Source organism: Pteropus vampyrus, unplaced genomic scaffold (assembly GCF_000151845.1).
Source record: "Pteropus vampyrus isolate Shadow unplaced genomic scaffold, Pvam_2.0 Scaffold191, whole genome shotgun sequence".
Lineage (NCBI taxonomy): Eukaryota > Metazoa > Chordata > Mammalia > Chiroptera > Pteropodidae > Pteropus > Pteropus vampyrus.
Genome location: NW_011888972.1, coordinates 1,044,819 through 1,060,926, shown reverse-complemented (window position 1 = coordinate 1,060,926; position 16,108 = coordinate 1,044,819). Strand labels below are relative to the sequence as shown.

Sequence of the window (16,108 nt, the reverse complement as noted above, 5' to 3'; positions counted from 1 at the left end):
ACTGAGATGCTCACATTTTGCTTTGGTGGGATCACTTGGAGATTTTTGTTAAATAGCTTATGGTATAAATACATTTATTTTATTTTATTTATTTTATTTTATTTTATTTGAAGGTCCCAGCTGATTATTGATGGGTGGTGGTAGTGATGGCAATGGTTGCATACGAAAAAGAGATTTTTTGAAGAACATTGAAAGAGAAATTTTTTTTTTAACAGTAGGTGATTTGTCAATTTTAGAAAGCCTGGTAGGTACCTGCCTCCTCTTTGGACAGATGAAGTACAGATCTCTATAACCAGATTATCTGTAAGGAATGACAGAAAAGAGGTGAAAAACACTATGTGAGAGCCCTATTTTACCAGTGGCAAAGAAGGACTTTGCCTTTTCATTCTCCAAAGAATGAATAGCTTGAGGAATGAACAATACAACAGTTTCTCAGAATGTGGTCCAAGGACTACCTGCATCAGAATCACGTAGTGAGCAAGTTGGAAAGACAGATCCTGGGGCCCCACCTCAGCCTACTCAATCTAAATTTGGGGAGGGAAAGGTCCAGGATTCTATATTTTAACACTCATGCCTAGTGATTCCGATGCACACCAAAGTTTGAGATCCACTGACCTAGAGAACCTCTCATTCTTAAGATCCCTTTGATTTGATTCCTGCCAGTAGTATAATGAATCCTTAGACCATGTCTCCATGGTTGATTGTAAGAAAGGAGGTCCAGTTAAGGTGAAATAAAATGCTGTCATTAAGGAATGAATTACTGTTAGTCCTATTATTCTTTCAGCAGGTAGATATTTATTAGGAGCCTACTATGTGCCAGGCCCAGAGGTAGGCTCTAGGTATACCCTCAAGAAGCTCAGGAGTAATTCATACTATCAAATACGTTAGCCATGAAATATATAATGAATTAAATTATTCTATGTCATGGTAAAAAGAAAAAAAACACCTAATAATTTTGTGTGTTTAGATATTAGGAAAAAATATGTTTGTAGCAATATCCGGAGAGTTAGTAGCAATAATGGATATATCCCTCACGGCTCACTGTGAGCAAATTGTTTCCAGCTGAGATCCCTGTAATCTGCAGGTGCTGTTTACCATGTAATTTTATCATAGAAAACAAGGGTGTAATCAGTTAATAAAGTGTAAAGAATTACATTTTTTCCCCTTGAGCAAAATGCCTGGCTGTGGCCAACATTTCTGATGCCTCCCTCCTTGTGCAATAGGAAAGCAGTATGCAAAGAGAGAGAGCTATTTTGTTCAGATTCTGCAACTTGCCTCTGAAGGCCATGCTAATGAATGCAGAACTCAAACGAGAGTTCCAGACTTTTTGTATGAGCAGCCGTTGATTTTTGTCTTTGCCATTCTACTTACAACACAGACGATAGTTTTCCCTCCCGCCTCTAATGGAGACCCAAATAAGGGCACTGCGAATAGGGATTCTATTTCAGTTTAAGCAGTGGTTTGTGTTGTTTTCTTCCAGTTTTTATTGAGAAAATACAAACTATATTCAAAGCATTTTCATATATGGGCAGTGTCCTTCTAATAAACACTTGATCTATGAATGTGCCATACTAATCAATAGCCACTCTTATGGCACTTTAAGGAACTCCTACCATCCATGGAACTGGAGTTGTTTCTGCTGGAGTTTGTTTCTTCCTCGGCCCCCTCCTCTGGGAGTTTGAGTTCTCACAAGCTCCTATCAGATCCTTCGGAACAATTAATATGTAAGCATGTTCTCCTACTGCTGCCACCAGGTCACAGGAAGGTGCTGGAGGCCTTGCCAGAACACTCATAATTGCTGAGCCCATGAGAGAACACAAAGAGTATGAAGGGAATTATGGAACTGTAGTTGTGATTGTGGGGAGGTTCTTCATTTGGATTTCAAAATTCCTTTCCCCTACAAATAGCATTATACTGTAATAACACACCCATGTAAAACTCAGTTATCTGACACATTCACCTGTCTAGCAACAAACAAATGGCTTTTAAGCCAGCAGAGAATCTGCATCTGACTTATTGGAAAAGTCATTCAAAACCCATTGACTGCCTGTTTATTCCGTTTGTACATTGTTCTAATTAGATTTAACAAGATGTCAAGCCTATAGCAGATTATAAGCAGGAAATTTGAAGAGACTAGAAAAGATGCTACAGGTAGGTAAAGTGAAATCTGATAGTTGACAGCAAAGTAAGAGACCAAAAAAAAAAAAATTAAAAAGAAGCTTAAGATTTTTAAAACCAACCACAATGGAATACTACTTCACATCCACAAGAATGGCTAAAATTAAAAATATTGACAATATCAGTGTAATGAATGTTCAGAGCTGTTGGGTGTATAAAATGGTAGTCACTCTGGAAACAGTTTGGCAGTTCCTTACAACAAATGCTTACTATGTAACCTAGAGGTTCTGCCCCTTGGTGTTTACTCACGGAAAATGAAAACATATGTCCACACAAAGACTTGTACATCAGTGCTCATATCAGCTTTATTCATAATAGCCCCAAACTGGAAATAACCCAAACATCCCTCAACAGATGACTTCATTAAAAAAGTGGTGTGTTCATACAATAAAATAGTACTCAGCGATAAAAAGCAATGAACTACTGATGCCCACAACAACATGGATGAGTCTCACAGACATGTTGAATGACAGAAACAAAAAACACACAGAAATCATGCAATCATATTATATTCTTCCATTTATGTGAAGTTCTAGAACAGAAAAAAGTAAGCTATGGTTATAGAAATTAGAATAGTAGTTGCCTGGGGTACAGAGTCACTCTGAAGAATGACTATAAGGGGCACAAGGGACAAATTCTGGGGTGATGAATATGTTCTATATCTTGATTTGGGTGGTGGTTACAAAGGTATATATATTTTTCAAAACTCTTCAAAAGTTTATGCTTAAAATGTGTGCATTTTATTTTCTATAGATTGTAACTCAAATTTTCATAAAGTACAAAAGTTTACAAAGGGGAAAAAAATCCTTCAGAAGACCCCCTGCTGCAGGAAAAAGTCTAAATTCCTTAACATGATCTGGCCCTTATTTACTGTCTTTTGGTTCATTCCTTACCATTCCTCTTTACCTCCTACCACATATTCTAAGTTAGTTACCTGTATTTCTAAAAACTGCTATTCTCTCTTTTCTCTAAACCTTTTAACACAATGCTCTCTTTGCCTAGAATTCCTTTTCAGTTTCCCATTTATCACTAAACCCTTGACATCCTTCAGGACTCACAGAGGAAGCACCTCCTCCAAGAAGCCTTGGACACTTGCAGTCTGTATTAGGTTCTTTCCCTCTCGCTCCCAGAGAACCCTATGTTTCTCTCTAACAAAGCATGTATTGCTCTGTAAAGTAATTGTAATTTTTAAAAAACCTCAAAACTATAGCGGCCTGTGCTATTTAATATATAAATAGTCTTCTATATAATCAGTAAGCCCTGAGTTAAATCGTATACTGTAGACCAATTTCTATTCAAAATAAATTTTGGCACTCAAAGTTATCAGAAAAACTCTTCTATCCAGAATGACTTGTTCTTTTGGAGTTGCAAATGATTGAGATTTTATTGTAAATAGCGGTTCGGGTTTATATTATTAGTAATATAATAGCTTATTTGTGTTGTACATTAAGTAACTTTCTATGGGCTTTATCTGGAAACCTAGCTGGACTTTATTACTTGATTCTATGAGAAAATACATTTTACATTCCAATCAAGAGACTCAAAAAGACTGCTCAGTTGAACCACGTGAAATTGCTGATATTCATTCATCTTCAACATACAACAATGACGGTTTCATATGGTTCAATCTAAATGTTTTTAAATTAACTTTATGGCAAGTTGGAGATTTCCTAAACATTCATTTATTAACCTTGTATTTAACACATGAATATATTCTGCAAGATGTTAATCTTGTACATTAAGGCTGTTGGGTATAATTGTTCTATGTAAACAATAAATCATAACAGCATTTTGAAGGAAGTTTGTATAGAATGTTAAGGATTTCTTGAGTTCTACCCATTTTTTTCAATTAATAAGAGATGCAGCAGACATGAGGATTCTGGAATTGTTTATTCTTTTAACTAACACTAGGGTGAAAATGCAGGTTCATTTCTTCTTTTCTAACCCTAAAGCTATCTAACCAGTCTATTTTGAAGATTAATTTTAATAATAGTAATAGCTAACATTTATTGAGTGCATATTACATGCTGGCTACTGTGCTAAATAACCCTACAACTATTTTATGAGCAAAAGTACTATTTATTATCCCTATTTACAGATGAGTAAATTAAAGCTTAAATAACTTGCCCAAGGTTACATAACTATAAATGGCAAAGTTGGAATTAGAATCACTCTCAGTCCTACTACTCTGTCTATTGTTTATCTCAAGCACATTTTTTAACCACTAAGAGGCACTCTTGCTAAAATGTTATGATTCTTTTCAGCAAGTATACATTTAAACTGTGATTATTGTTAGCAAAATCAGGCCTATTCACATATGAAACATATTGTATTATTATAAGAGATCATCATAAGAAAGTAGAGTATCAAGTACCAAAATGAGTCTTATAGACCCGAGTGCTGTAGGAGTCTCGGAAAGGGAGAGAATAATCATGAACTCTGTCATGTCTAACTCCTAGAGGAGCATTGACACAAGGGGTATCTTCCAATCATAATTGGATGCACAGCCTTCTGGTAACAAATCAAAAGTTTAGTATGAATAGGAATGTAGGAAAATCATGGATATATAATGAAATCCAAAAGGAAGTAGCAAACTCAAGTCTAATTTTGGGCAGATTTCTAACTTTGGGAAGTTAGAAATCCATGACTGGGCACTCTGAACCGCAGAACTATATGTAAAAATGGGACTTGAAGGTTTACTCATTAGATATTTGAGGCAAAAGAAAGGGGATTCAGAGCCTAGCCAAAATGTCATCCCTTCTTGATTAGAATAATAATGGTCTCAAAAATAAAAGGATTTATACAGTGGAAGAGAAGATGGGCTCAGGCTTTAGATACTTAATTTAAGATGAAAGTAGACTGCCTACAGGAAACTCTTTTTTTTATGTTGGCTATGGTTGACTGGGATCAACCTTTGACTCATCTACTTGTTATTTTTACAGATGGCCCTTTTGAATTTTTTCTTCCCTGAAGAAAAGGCATACTCTGAAGCAGAAAGTAGGCGTGTTCGTCGCAATAAAAGAAGCAAAAGCAATGAAGGAGCAGATGGTAAGTCTACTTGGGTGATTCTTTATCATATCTCAGTTCATGAGAGTACGCTGAGAACTACATTCTCAAGTGTGCTTCATCATCTCATATATTGGCCACAGACTCAAGGTCACAGGAGGTTTTTCCAGCCTAGCCTACCAATCAGTCCTTCAATACACTTTACAGCATCCTCTCCTGCAACCCCAGATACCTTCAATAATTTCACAGTATGCCTGAGAGTCATGGTAGTATTTGTATCTCTCAAGATCACCCTCCATAAAGACCTCATCTCTCCTGAAGACATCCCATATCTACTAAGGACTCCAGGAGAATTCAGTGCTATTCTTAGAATTGACATAGTGTTGTGACATGGTGGTACTTACATGATATATTAATTCCAATGATAATCATGTCAATGTTGGTATCAGCTACCATGCTCGAATATGAACTAGAGCTTCTAGAGTTTGTTTGTAAGTTCCTTGAGGACAGGAATTTATTTCTCTTTGTTTAACCTTAAAATCTAGACTAATACCTGGCAAATTGTTTGTCTTTATAATGTAAGTCGATGGTGTTGATTGCCTCTTCAGCTAGGTTATGATGTGCCATGAAAACCATCTGTATTGAGGGTACAATAGACTTGGGTTAACCAGCAGTGCATTTGGTGAGACATACTAAAATGTTGACCTAGCTCCTGGGCAGGGTCCTTGAACCACTCCATTTCAGTATTACTCTGTCAATTGACAGAATGCTACCTGTTTGGCACAGGAGTTTGTAGAACACAGCTCTGAGCTGCTGTAAAGCCATCTGGATTCAGAGACAGCATGTTCTGGCTACCTCTTCCAAAGATATGTGTCTCAGGGTTACAAAGCAGTATGACTTTATAAAGAAGAAAAAGAGATTTTTAAGCTGACATTTGTCAATGTGAGTAAGGGCCAATGATGGAGGCAGTTCTAAGAGGCATGAGCTATTAAAGAAATGGGGCCAAGACTTTGTCAGTGGGGGCAAGAAGAAATAGAACTGGATGAAGTCTGAAAAAGAGCTCAGAACAAGGACCTTGTGATTAAAAAAAGAGACTCAGAGAAATAAGATAAGTAGGGTGATATTGTCAATGGAGATGGCAGTAGCATTGAGCCCTTGAATGGAGAACTGGACTGGACCAGTGAGAAGATTCTCTAGAGCAGACACTTTGCGTACAATTGATGACCAAGTTGAAGCCTAGAAAATGTGGTTTATTAAGTAAATGGTACCTATTATTTTCATACTGCTTTCAACCTTCAGAAGGCTACATGGAAGCTGAGAACTGAGAGTTCCGGTCTCTTTCCTCTCCCAATCACCTCACCCTTTGATGCATGTGGGTCTTTCCAACTTTGACTCTTCCCCTGAGGCTACTCCCAGTACCATGAAATCTTTCATATTTCCTGGTTGCTGGTTGCTAAGGAGAAGAGAAGAGCAATATCACCTTATGTAGTGGGTAGTGGGTGTGGTCTTCCCTTGTTCTCCAAGGGGGAAGTCCAATAACTTCTAAAGTTTACCTCATCATTTGGCCTCCCAAGTTTTCTGTTAAAGAAGGCAGCTTTCTCCAATTTCCTAAACCACTTTATCCGAATCTGGCTACCAGCATCTTTGCTAGTGATCTTCCTTATGGTGTTTGTCTGTTTTGATACAAAATAGTTTTTCTCTCTAGTAAAGGGTAAAGCCTCTCTTACTAGTTTTTAGACTTCTTATCTAATTTCCTGCTGGTGTGATTCTCTAGTCAGTCATTAGACTCTAGTCACTTTGTGCCAATGCCAACTTTCTCATGCCATCACAGATTTTTTTTCTTTAAACAGCATAGCTGGTAGGAATCCAAGAGTCCCTTCGAGTCAAGAGTATAGAATGTCTGTAGATGCTGGGATTTGATTAAATTTCCAGACTTTCACCTGAGAGACTATAGAACCATTTCTTTAGATGTGGTGGGTGCTCCAATGAGTTAAAGGGTGATAACCCAATCCAAACCTCCTTTATTTTTGAATCCTTTCTATTACTCTGCTGAGTGGATGCTATATTTATTCAACACATTTATCAAATATTTACTGATAAAACACAGCAGCATATATAGCACTAGAATGGAAATGGCATAAGGATATTGGTATCTGTCTTTTGTTTGCTTTTACTTCTGCATTGCCTAGAAAAGGACCTGGCACATAGTAGACCTTCAATCAATATTTCTTGTTGCCCTCAAAGAGCTTAATTTACAGGGTAAAGAGACAGACAATAAACAGAATTAGTGGTAAGTGCTGTGGAGAAAACCAGTAGTGGGGCAAAAGGGAGAGAAAATGATGGGGTATGCCATAACTTGACCAGGGAAAGTCCCTCTAATAAGGGAACATTTGAGAGGAGACCTGAATTAAATGAAGGTATGAACCATGCAAATATTTTGGTGGGGGGGAGAGGAGGAGAGAACAATAAATGTAAATGTTCTGAATCACAAGAATACTTGGCATGTTGCAGAAAGAGCAGTGTGGCTGGGAGCATTGTGAGCAAGAGGGAGAGGGAATGAGGTGACATCAGAGAGTAAAGTCCAATCTAGAACCTTGTAGGCCAATGGAAAGACCTTTACATTGCCTGAGATGGGGAACCATTGGAAGATTTTGAGCAGAGGAATGAACAAATCTGACTTATGTTTTAACAGAATCCCTCTGATTGCTGCATTGAAAATAGCTGCAGGGTGAAGGACAGAAGCAGGAAGACCTGTTAGGGGAGTATAATGATAATCCAGGAGAGAGATGATGGTGGTTTAGACCAGGATGCAGATAGTGTGGGTGGTAAGTGATCAGATTCTGGATAGATTTTGAAGGTATAGCTGACAGGAGTTTTGGTTTGATTAGATAAGGGGTATGAGAGACAGAGAAGAGCCAAGGGTCGCCCCACAGTTTTAGACATAAGGAACTAGACCAGTAGAATTGCCATTTCTGAGATGAGGAAAAACAAGGGAGGGTAAAGCAATGTAGAGAAGGAATCTGGAATTCAGTTAAACACGATAAGTTTGAGGTGCCTAATAGACAACCAAGTATATGCATTAAAGAGGCAGCCATATATATAAGTGTCTCAAGACAGTGAGCTAACTCTGTTTCATAAAAATTATTTCTCATTGAAAAAGTGAGTTGATCTAGAAACCCTCTGAATAGAGTAAGAGGTAGAATGGGACAGCTAAATCAGAATGGCATGAGTTAAGGCCAAAAATAAAAACAATCAAGTGTTGATTCTAAATCCACAGGTTACTTGATATAGTATAACAAAAATTTGGCTATCCAGCTCAGGTTTGCTTCACAAGCATTAAAGGCAAAGTAAATTACCTTGAACACTCAAGAACATGACAGATATTTCAGGAAGAAAACATTTTTTTAAGGTCAAAAATAGAGATAAGTTTAAAAGGAGAGGACAATCAGTTCTAGTTCCTTATATAATTTTTTAAATCTGTTACAACCCTTTAATTTCACTTCAGTTCCCAAAACTTTGTTATTTAACGAGCCTTCTGGGCACTACCAGAAGCAGCGCAAAGATGAATAAGACCCTCAGAGAAGCATAAAAGACACTCAAACATTTGTTAAATGGATGACTGAACAAACAAATGTAGGGAAGAGGCTAGATTTTCTATCTCGGAGCTATAGGTACTAGTTGTGATTATCTTCACCCATTTCTGTGGGAGGAAAAACAATTCAACAATGGTTCATTCACAATGAGGAAAAGCAAGGGATGGAGTGGTCCTTGGGAGCCTGCATAGGTTAGCCAAGAATAAATCAGGCTACAGATGTTTTTTACTTGTTTTCACCAGACTGCTAATTGATTAGAGGTATGACATAGGCAAAGTCTATATCCAGGGCATAGCCAATCTTTCTGACCCACTACTCAAGAAACAGTTGGATTCATCTCAGCTTCTTCATTTGGATTACTCTATAAATGAAGGCCTTGACTAAGAAACAGGAGTCCCAAACACAAGATTAGTTCCCCTCCAATAGAAATCTTGGCCCTTTGTAACTCCAACTCTTAGAAAATAAGTGAAGTTTTTTTCTTTACTACAGCTTTGCCTTAAATTCACTGTTCCTGTATTGAGTTGGCCGTATTTGCTTCAGGTTTGAAGTTCATTTTTGCTAATTTATGCTAATTATATAGTTGTTGTTCTGCAAGGAAGGCATGATCCCTTCATTGTAGATGCTGTGAGTCACAGCACTTCCAGAATTCTGCGCCAAGATTTCCTGCTGAGCCCCATCCTGTATGTGTTTCTGAAGTAACAATAGCTCTAGCTGGCCTGCTTGGTCATCTCTTGGAGGGTACTAGGAAATCTGCAGAACTTTATTTTCTAGTTAGAATGAAATGGAGAATATATTCAGTGGGCCATGAGGTTTTGGAATCAGATAACATGAATCAAAAATTCCCATGGAGGTAGTTTCCATGTTTTAAAAACCTTAATTTAAAACCATTTGTTCTCTTCCTGTAGGAGCTTTTTCAGGACTCAATCAAAATATTAATCTGTCTCCACACCCACTCTCTCCCCATGTTTCTGTCCCAGTAAGATAATAAAAATAAAAGTGCAAAATAAAAGTGTAGCATGGTGTATTAGAAAAGGTACTAGACTGAGTCACAGTTTCCGGATCCCAATCCTGAAATCACTGCCACCTTGCCAGCCATGTAACCTCGGAGGAATGACATCCCTCTGAACCTCAGTTTCCTTAGCTTTAAAATGGGATAATCAGCGCTACTTACCTCATGTAGTCATACTGACCGAAAGTGTTAATGCATGTAATAATAATTCAGAATTTATTAACTCCTATTACTCTGTTCTCTCTGGAAAATGAACATAAAAGCATGATCTCCCAGGCATTTTAGGCATTCATATTCATTAATTTATGGATAACCATTATAATTTCCACAAAGTACCCTCTTTCAGCCAGATCATCCTTTTTTTATGCTCATTGATGCTATCCAAGCCCATAGGAAGAAGGTTCCAAGCCTCAAAACTATGCCCTGGCCTACCCCATGACAACAAATGATCATAGCTATGCGGTGTAGCCGGCCAGCTGTGTATGTGCATCCTTTTTTGTTAGTATCTCTTCTTTGTAGTTATCTTTACTTTTAGAAAGATAAAAAAAAACAATATTCTTTTTGCTATTATAAAAGAGTAAAGGAGTAAAACTAAGATTGAAATATATCCTTTGTCCTTTGTTTCTTAAAAATAATAGTGGAATAGGGCATAGCTACCCTTAAATTGACACAGATGAACATAAAAGGCTATGGCCTTAAAGAAACAGAATTTCTGCCTGTACAAATGTTAGCTAAAATTAAGAAATGCCCTCATTCTAGTATTGCTCTTATATTTGTTGCTTTTCAGTGAACCATCACTGTGCTATTAAGTGAAAGAGACTAAAATCATTTTGAGAGCTGATAGAGTCTCAGGGACTTGCTCGCAAGGCGAAATTAAAGCTTTTGAGGGTTGACCATGTGTATAGACTTGAAGAGGATTGTTGAATTCAGATGTAGAGTCCTCAAGGTTTTCTGCTCCTCGTGCAAGCCAACAGCCTAAGTGCCCACAGCAAAACACTCTGTAAAGTAGCTTTATATCAAATAAGACATTAAGTAACCTAAAATGTCTTAGCTTGCTCATATTTCAAAATGCCCTTTAAAGCTATATTTTCATTGATAGAACCACAGTAAATGATCTCAACAGGCTTTTACTGCTGACATTTGATTAATAAGAATTTTTAGGACACGAACTACTTGTAAGACGTTGTACCAAGCTCTGTGGTTGGTATAGCTACAAGCTTTTGTCTTCAGTACCTGAGTCCCAAAGTGAACTGGGTTTAGAGATTAGTTAAAAATTAAGCTCCCTAAAAATATTTATGCGATTTTTGAAATTACAAAAATAATACATACTCATTATAACAAACATAATAATTACAGAATCATATGAGGTAAAATGTGAATATACCTGCCTCTCACTAGGAAAATCCTGTAAAGGTAAGATATTTTTGAGAAATATCTCACTTGCCTAAAGGAGGTCACAGGCCCAGCTGACCTGAGGTTCTCTGAAGGTACTTCTGGTCTGTCTCGCTCTCTCTTGAATTCCTTCTAGTTATTTCTTTCTCAATATTAGGAAAAGTGATGAACTCTAAGCCAGGAGACCCGGAGTCTAGTCCCAACTCTGCCACTGGTAGTTTTACTAGCACTATGACCTTGGACAAGTCTTTAATTCTCTGATCATAGTTTTTTTTCCCTAAAGGTTAGTCTAGAATTGGTGATTCTCAACTCAGTGTAAGAGACTCAGTCCTTTCAGGAGTGTTTTCAAGATACACACACCCTTGGAAATTCTGACCACTCTGCACACCATGAAGAAGTCTATAGTGAGGTAGTTCTATTGCTAATGAGGTTATATCATATCCCTCAGATGTATAAGGATAAGAAAAAGGTGTTGAACTACTAGAATAGATGGTCTAATTGTTTCCTTTCGGTTCTGTTATAATTTGCTCCTAACTATTCCTGATTTCTATAATTTAATAATAGCTTCGGTAGTTTTAGCCAATTACATGATATCTAGATGATTAAATAAATACCTGGGGTTTCAGTTTGGATGGTTAAATGAGCTTTTTCATTACCGTCTGTGAAGAGGCTCAATAAGGATTAAGAGCATGCGTATGGCTTCAAGAAGTGAAGGCTAAGAAGGTTAATCTGTTGGCTAAGTGGTGAACTGCCAGCTCCTTTTTGTGTGACTCCTCAGAATATCACAGGCAGATGTAGATGTGTAAGCAGACGGCTCCTATTGGCTGTACAGTGTTTTACTTTACTTATGAGACCCTGCCTTATTCTAGATGCTACTCCTACATCTGCAGGGCCTCCTCTGTCTCACAGATGAGGAACCACTGTGGCTTCTTTTTTCATTCATTCATTTAATAAATGATTATTAAGTACCAACTAGTTGCTAAATAAATGTTTATTGATCACTGTTTGCAACACCAGGGACACGGTGGTAAACAAGATAGCTCCCTACCCTCATCAAACTCACAGTTGGTTCAGCACAGTACAATAAATGGTATAATAAGATAAACACTAGATACAACGAGACCAATCAGCACCTGATCTGGACCTGGGATTTCAGAAAAGGCCTCCTAATGGGGCTAACATCTGAGGTGCAACCTGACCAATACTAGAGAGTCAGCCAAGTGAAGATTTCAGGGAAAGGTAAACCAGGCAAACAAAACATTTATGTTAGAAGGCTTACAGTAAAGAGGAGTTTGGCTCATTTGAGGAACCAAAGGAATGTGTATGGTTAATGTACATTTGTAAAGGGAAGGTGATAATAAATGAGCTGGCCAACAGAGGCCAAATCATGCAGGTCCTTGGAATCCAGTTTATGTAGCATAGAAACTATTCTAAAGGCAATGGAAAAGCACAGGATCAATGTAAGGACTAGATTATATGGCAAATGTCTTCAAATGCCAAATATATATACTCTGATCCAGCAATTACACTTTTATTTCTAGGTATACTCCTGTAGGAAATCATTTGCCAACAACACTATTCTTTGCTGTACCATTTGTAATAGCAGAGGATTGGAAATAACCTAAATGTCCATTATTTAGGGAATGATTAAATAAATTATGATAAATCTATAACTGGTAACTGGTTACTCTGGGGAAGAAAACTGAGTGAAGTTGGGTTGGGGAAATAGTTAATTTTCATGCTTCTTTATCTTTTGAATTTTTTTAACATCTACATGTACTACTAATTTAAAATAAACTACCAATTTAATTTTTAAAATAAAATATGCATGATATATCATTTTTCTACCCATCACCCAAATACATTAGCAATAATTTTATATTGTAGTAACATACTATGCTAATGAGGAGGTAGGAAAACCGATGTCTGTGGAAAGAATATAAATTGAGTTTTCTCTATCTTTATTGAGGGATAATTGACAAATAAAAATTGTATATATTTAAGGTGTACAATGTGATATTTTGATATCCACTGTAAAATGGTTACTACAATCAAGCTAATTAACATTTCATCACCTCACATCACCTGTGTTGAACCAACTATGAGTTTTGTGGTGAGAACACTTAAGTTTATACTCTCTTATCAAGTTTCAAGTATAGTATACAGTATTAACTGTAGTCACCATGCTATGCATTAGATCTCCAGAAATTATTCATCTTGCATAACTGAAACTTTGTACCCTTTGACCAACATCTCCCCATTTTTCCTATCCCCAGCTCGTGGCAACCACCATTCTACTCTGCTTCTATGAGTTTGACTTTCTTAGATTCCCCTATAAAAGCGATACCATGCCATATTTATCTTTCTGTGTCTGGCTTATTTCACTTAGAGAGTAATGTCTTCTTGGTTTATCCATATTGTAAATGGCAGAATTTCCTTCTTTTTAAAGACTTAATAATATTTCATTGTATGTATGTGTTTACGTGTGTCACATCTTTATCCACTTATCTGTTGATGGATAATTAGGTCATTTCCATATGTTGGCTATTGTGAATAACACTGCAATGAATATAATAGTGCAGATATCTCTTCAAGATACTAGTTTCATTTCTTTTAGATATAAGCCCAGAAGTAGAATTGCTGGGTCATACAGTATTTCCAATTTTAATTTTTGAAGAAACTCCATTCTGTTTTTCATAGGTAAGAATGTACCGATTTACATTCTTACCAACAATGCACGAGGGTTCTCTTTTTTCCACAGCCTCGCCAACACTTATTACCTCTTGTCTTTTTTATAAAAGCCATCCTAACAGGTGTGAGGTACTATCTCATTTTGATTTTGATTTGCATTTCCTGATGATTAGTGATGTTGAGCATCTTCTTATATATCTGCTGGCTACTTGTATGTCTTCTTTGGAAAACTATCTAATCAAGTCCTTTGCCATTTTTAAAAAAAATCAAGTTATTTATTCATTTAGTCATTCATTCATTCGCTCATTTCTGCTACTGAGTTGTTTGAATTCCTTACATATTTTGAATATTGACACCTTATCAGATGTATGGTTTGCAAACAGTTTCTACCATTCCATAGCTGTCTCTTCACTCTATTGATTGTTTCCTTTGATGTGCAAAAGCTCTTTAGTTTGATGCTATCCCACTTGTCTATTTTTGCTTTTACTATTTGTGCTTTTGAGTTCATAGCCAAAAAATCATTGCTGAGACCAGTGTCAACAAACTTTCTCTCTATATTTTCTTCTAACAATTTTACAATTTCAGGTCTATGTTTAAATCTTTAATCCACCTTGAGTTAATTTTTGTATATGCTGTGAGATAAGGATCCAGTTTCATTTTCTGCATGTGGATATTCAGTTTTCCTAGTACCATTTGTTGAAGAGACTATCCTTTCTCCATTGTGTATTCTTAGCACTCTTATTGAAGATTAGTAGCCTGTAAATGTATGGATTTCTTTCTGACTCTTATATTCTGTTCCATTGGTCTGTATATATATCTCTTTTTATGCAAGTACCATACTGTTTTGATTACTGTACTCTTGTAATGTATCTTTAAATCAGGAAATGTAATTCCTCCAGCTTTGTTCTTTTGGCTTATGATTGTTTGGGTTATTTGGGTTCTTTTGTGGTTCCATATGAATTTTATGATTGTTTTTTCTGTTTCTGTGGAAAATGTCATTGGAATTTTGATAGAGATTGCATTGAATCTATAGATGGCTTGGGTAAAATAGACATTTTAATAATATGAATTCTTCCAATCCAAGAACACAGAATATCCTTCCACTTTTTGTCTTTTTCAATTTCTTTCATCAGTGTTTCACAATTTGCAGTGTATAGATTATTCACTCCCTTGGTTAAATTTATTCCTAAGTATTTTATTCTTTTTGATGAGATCATTTTCTTAATTTCTGTTTTGGATAGTTTGTTGTTAGTTTATAGAAATGTCACTGGTTTTTACATATTGCTGTTGTATCCTGCAACTTTATTGAATTCATTTATTATTTCTAATAGGTTTTTGGTAGAGTCTGGGGTTTTCGATATATAGGATCGTATCATCTGCAAACAGATAATTTTACTTTTTTCTTTCTAATTTAGATGCCTTTTATTTCTTCTTCTCCCCTAATGACTCTGTCTACAGGACTTCAAGTGCTATGTTGTACAGAGGTGGGGAGAGCAGGCATCCTTGTCCTCCTCCAGATCTTAGAGGAAAAGCTTCCAACTTTTCACTGTCATGTCTGATATTAGGTGTGGGCTTGTCATATATGGCCTTTATCATATTGAGGTACATTTCTTCTATACCTAATTTGTGAAGAGTTTTTATGAAAGGATGGTGAATTTTGTCAAATGCTTTTCTGCATCTTTTGAGATAATCATATGATTTTTATCCTTCATTTTGTTAATATGGTGTATCACATTTGAGAATATAAATTGTTTTACCCATTTTTGGATTTTAAGCCAACTCTCTAGTAAAATTAAACATTAGGATATCTTTGATCTAGCATTTAAAATTTTGGAAATCTGTCCTACAGAAATAAGAATACCAGATCATAGGTCATATATACAAGAATGTTTATTATAGCACTGTTTTAGTGGCAGAAAGAGGGATAACCCTAATATCTATAAATAGGAAATGGTTGAGTAAATTATGACATAGCCATACTACTGAATATTATGCAGTTATTAAAAGAAATGAGTTAGAATTTTATGTATGGATCTGAAAGAATAACTATGTTTTATTTTTGCTAGGTAATAAAAAGCAAATTAGAGTAATGTGCATAATATGATCCCATTTTCATAAAAAAAGAGAAAGATTTTAAAACCCTAAAAATGTTTATAGATATAGATATAGCTATGTAGATATGAACATAGAAACAGATATGGGACTCAGAGGCACCAAAATAAATTACTGATTACCTCAG

The 16,108-nt window shown here is 36.2% G+C and overlaps 1 protein-coding gene across 12 annotated transcripts in view; it reads left to right on the top strand.

Annotated features, from left to right (window-relative positions):
- EDA (ectodysplasin A) overlaps positions 1 to 16,108 on the top strand; it is a 283,804-nt gene that overhangs the window by 198,238 nt on the left and 69,458 nt on the right. For all 12 annotated transcript variants that reach the window (XM_011371457.2, XM_011371456.2, XM_011371449.2 and 9 more), the window contains exon 2: positions 5,121 to 5,226. In XM_011371457.2, coding sequence (XP_011369759.1) covers positions 5,121 to 5,226 — 106 coding nt within the window. The remainder of the gene's footprint in view (positions 1 to 5,120; positions 5,227 to 16,108) is intronic.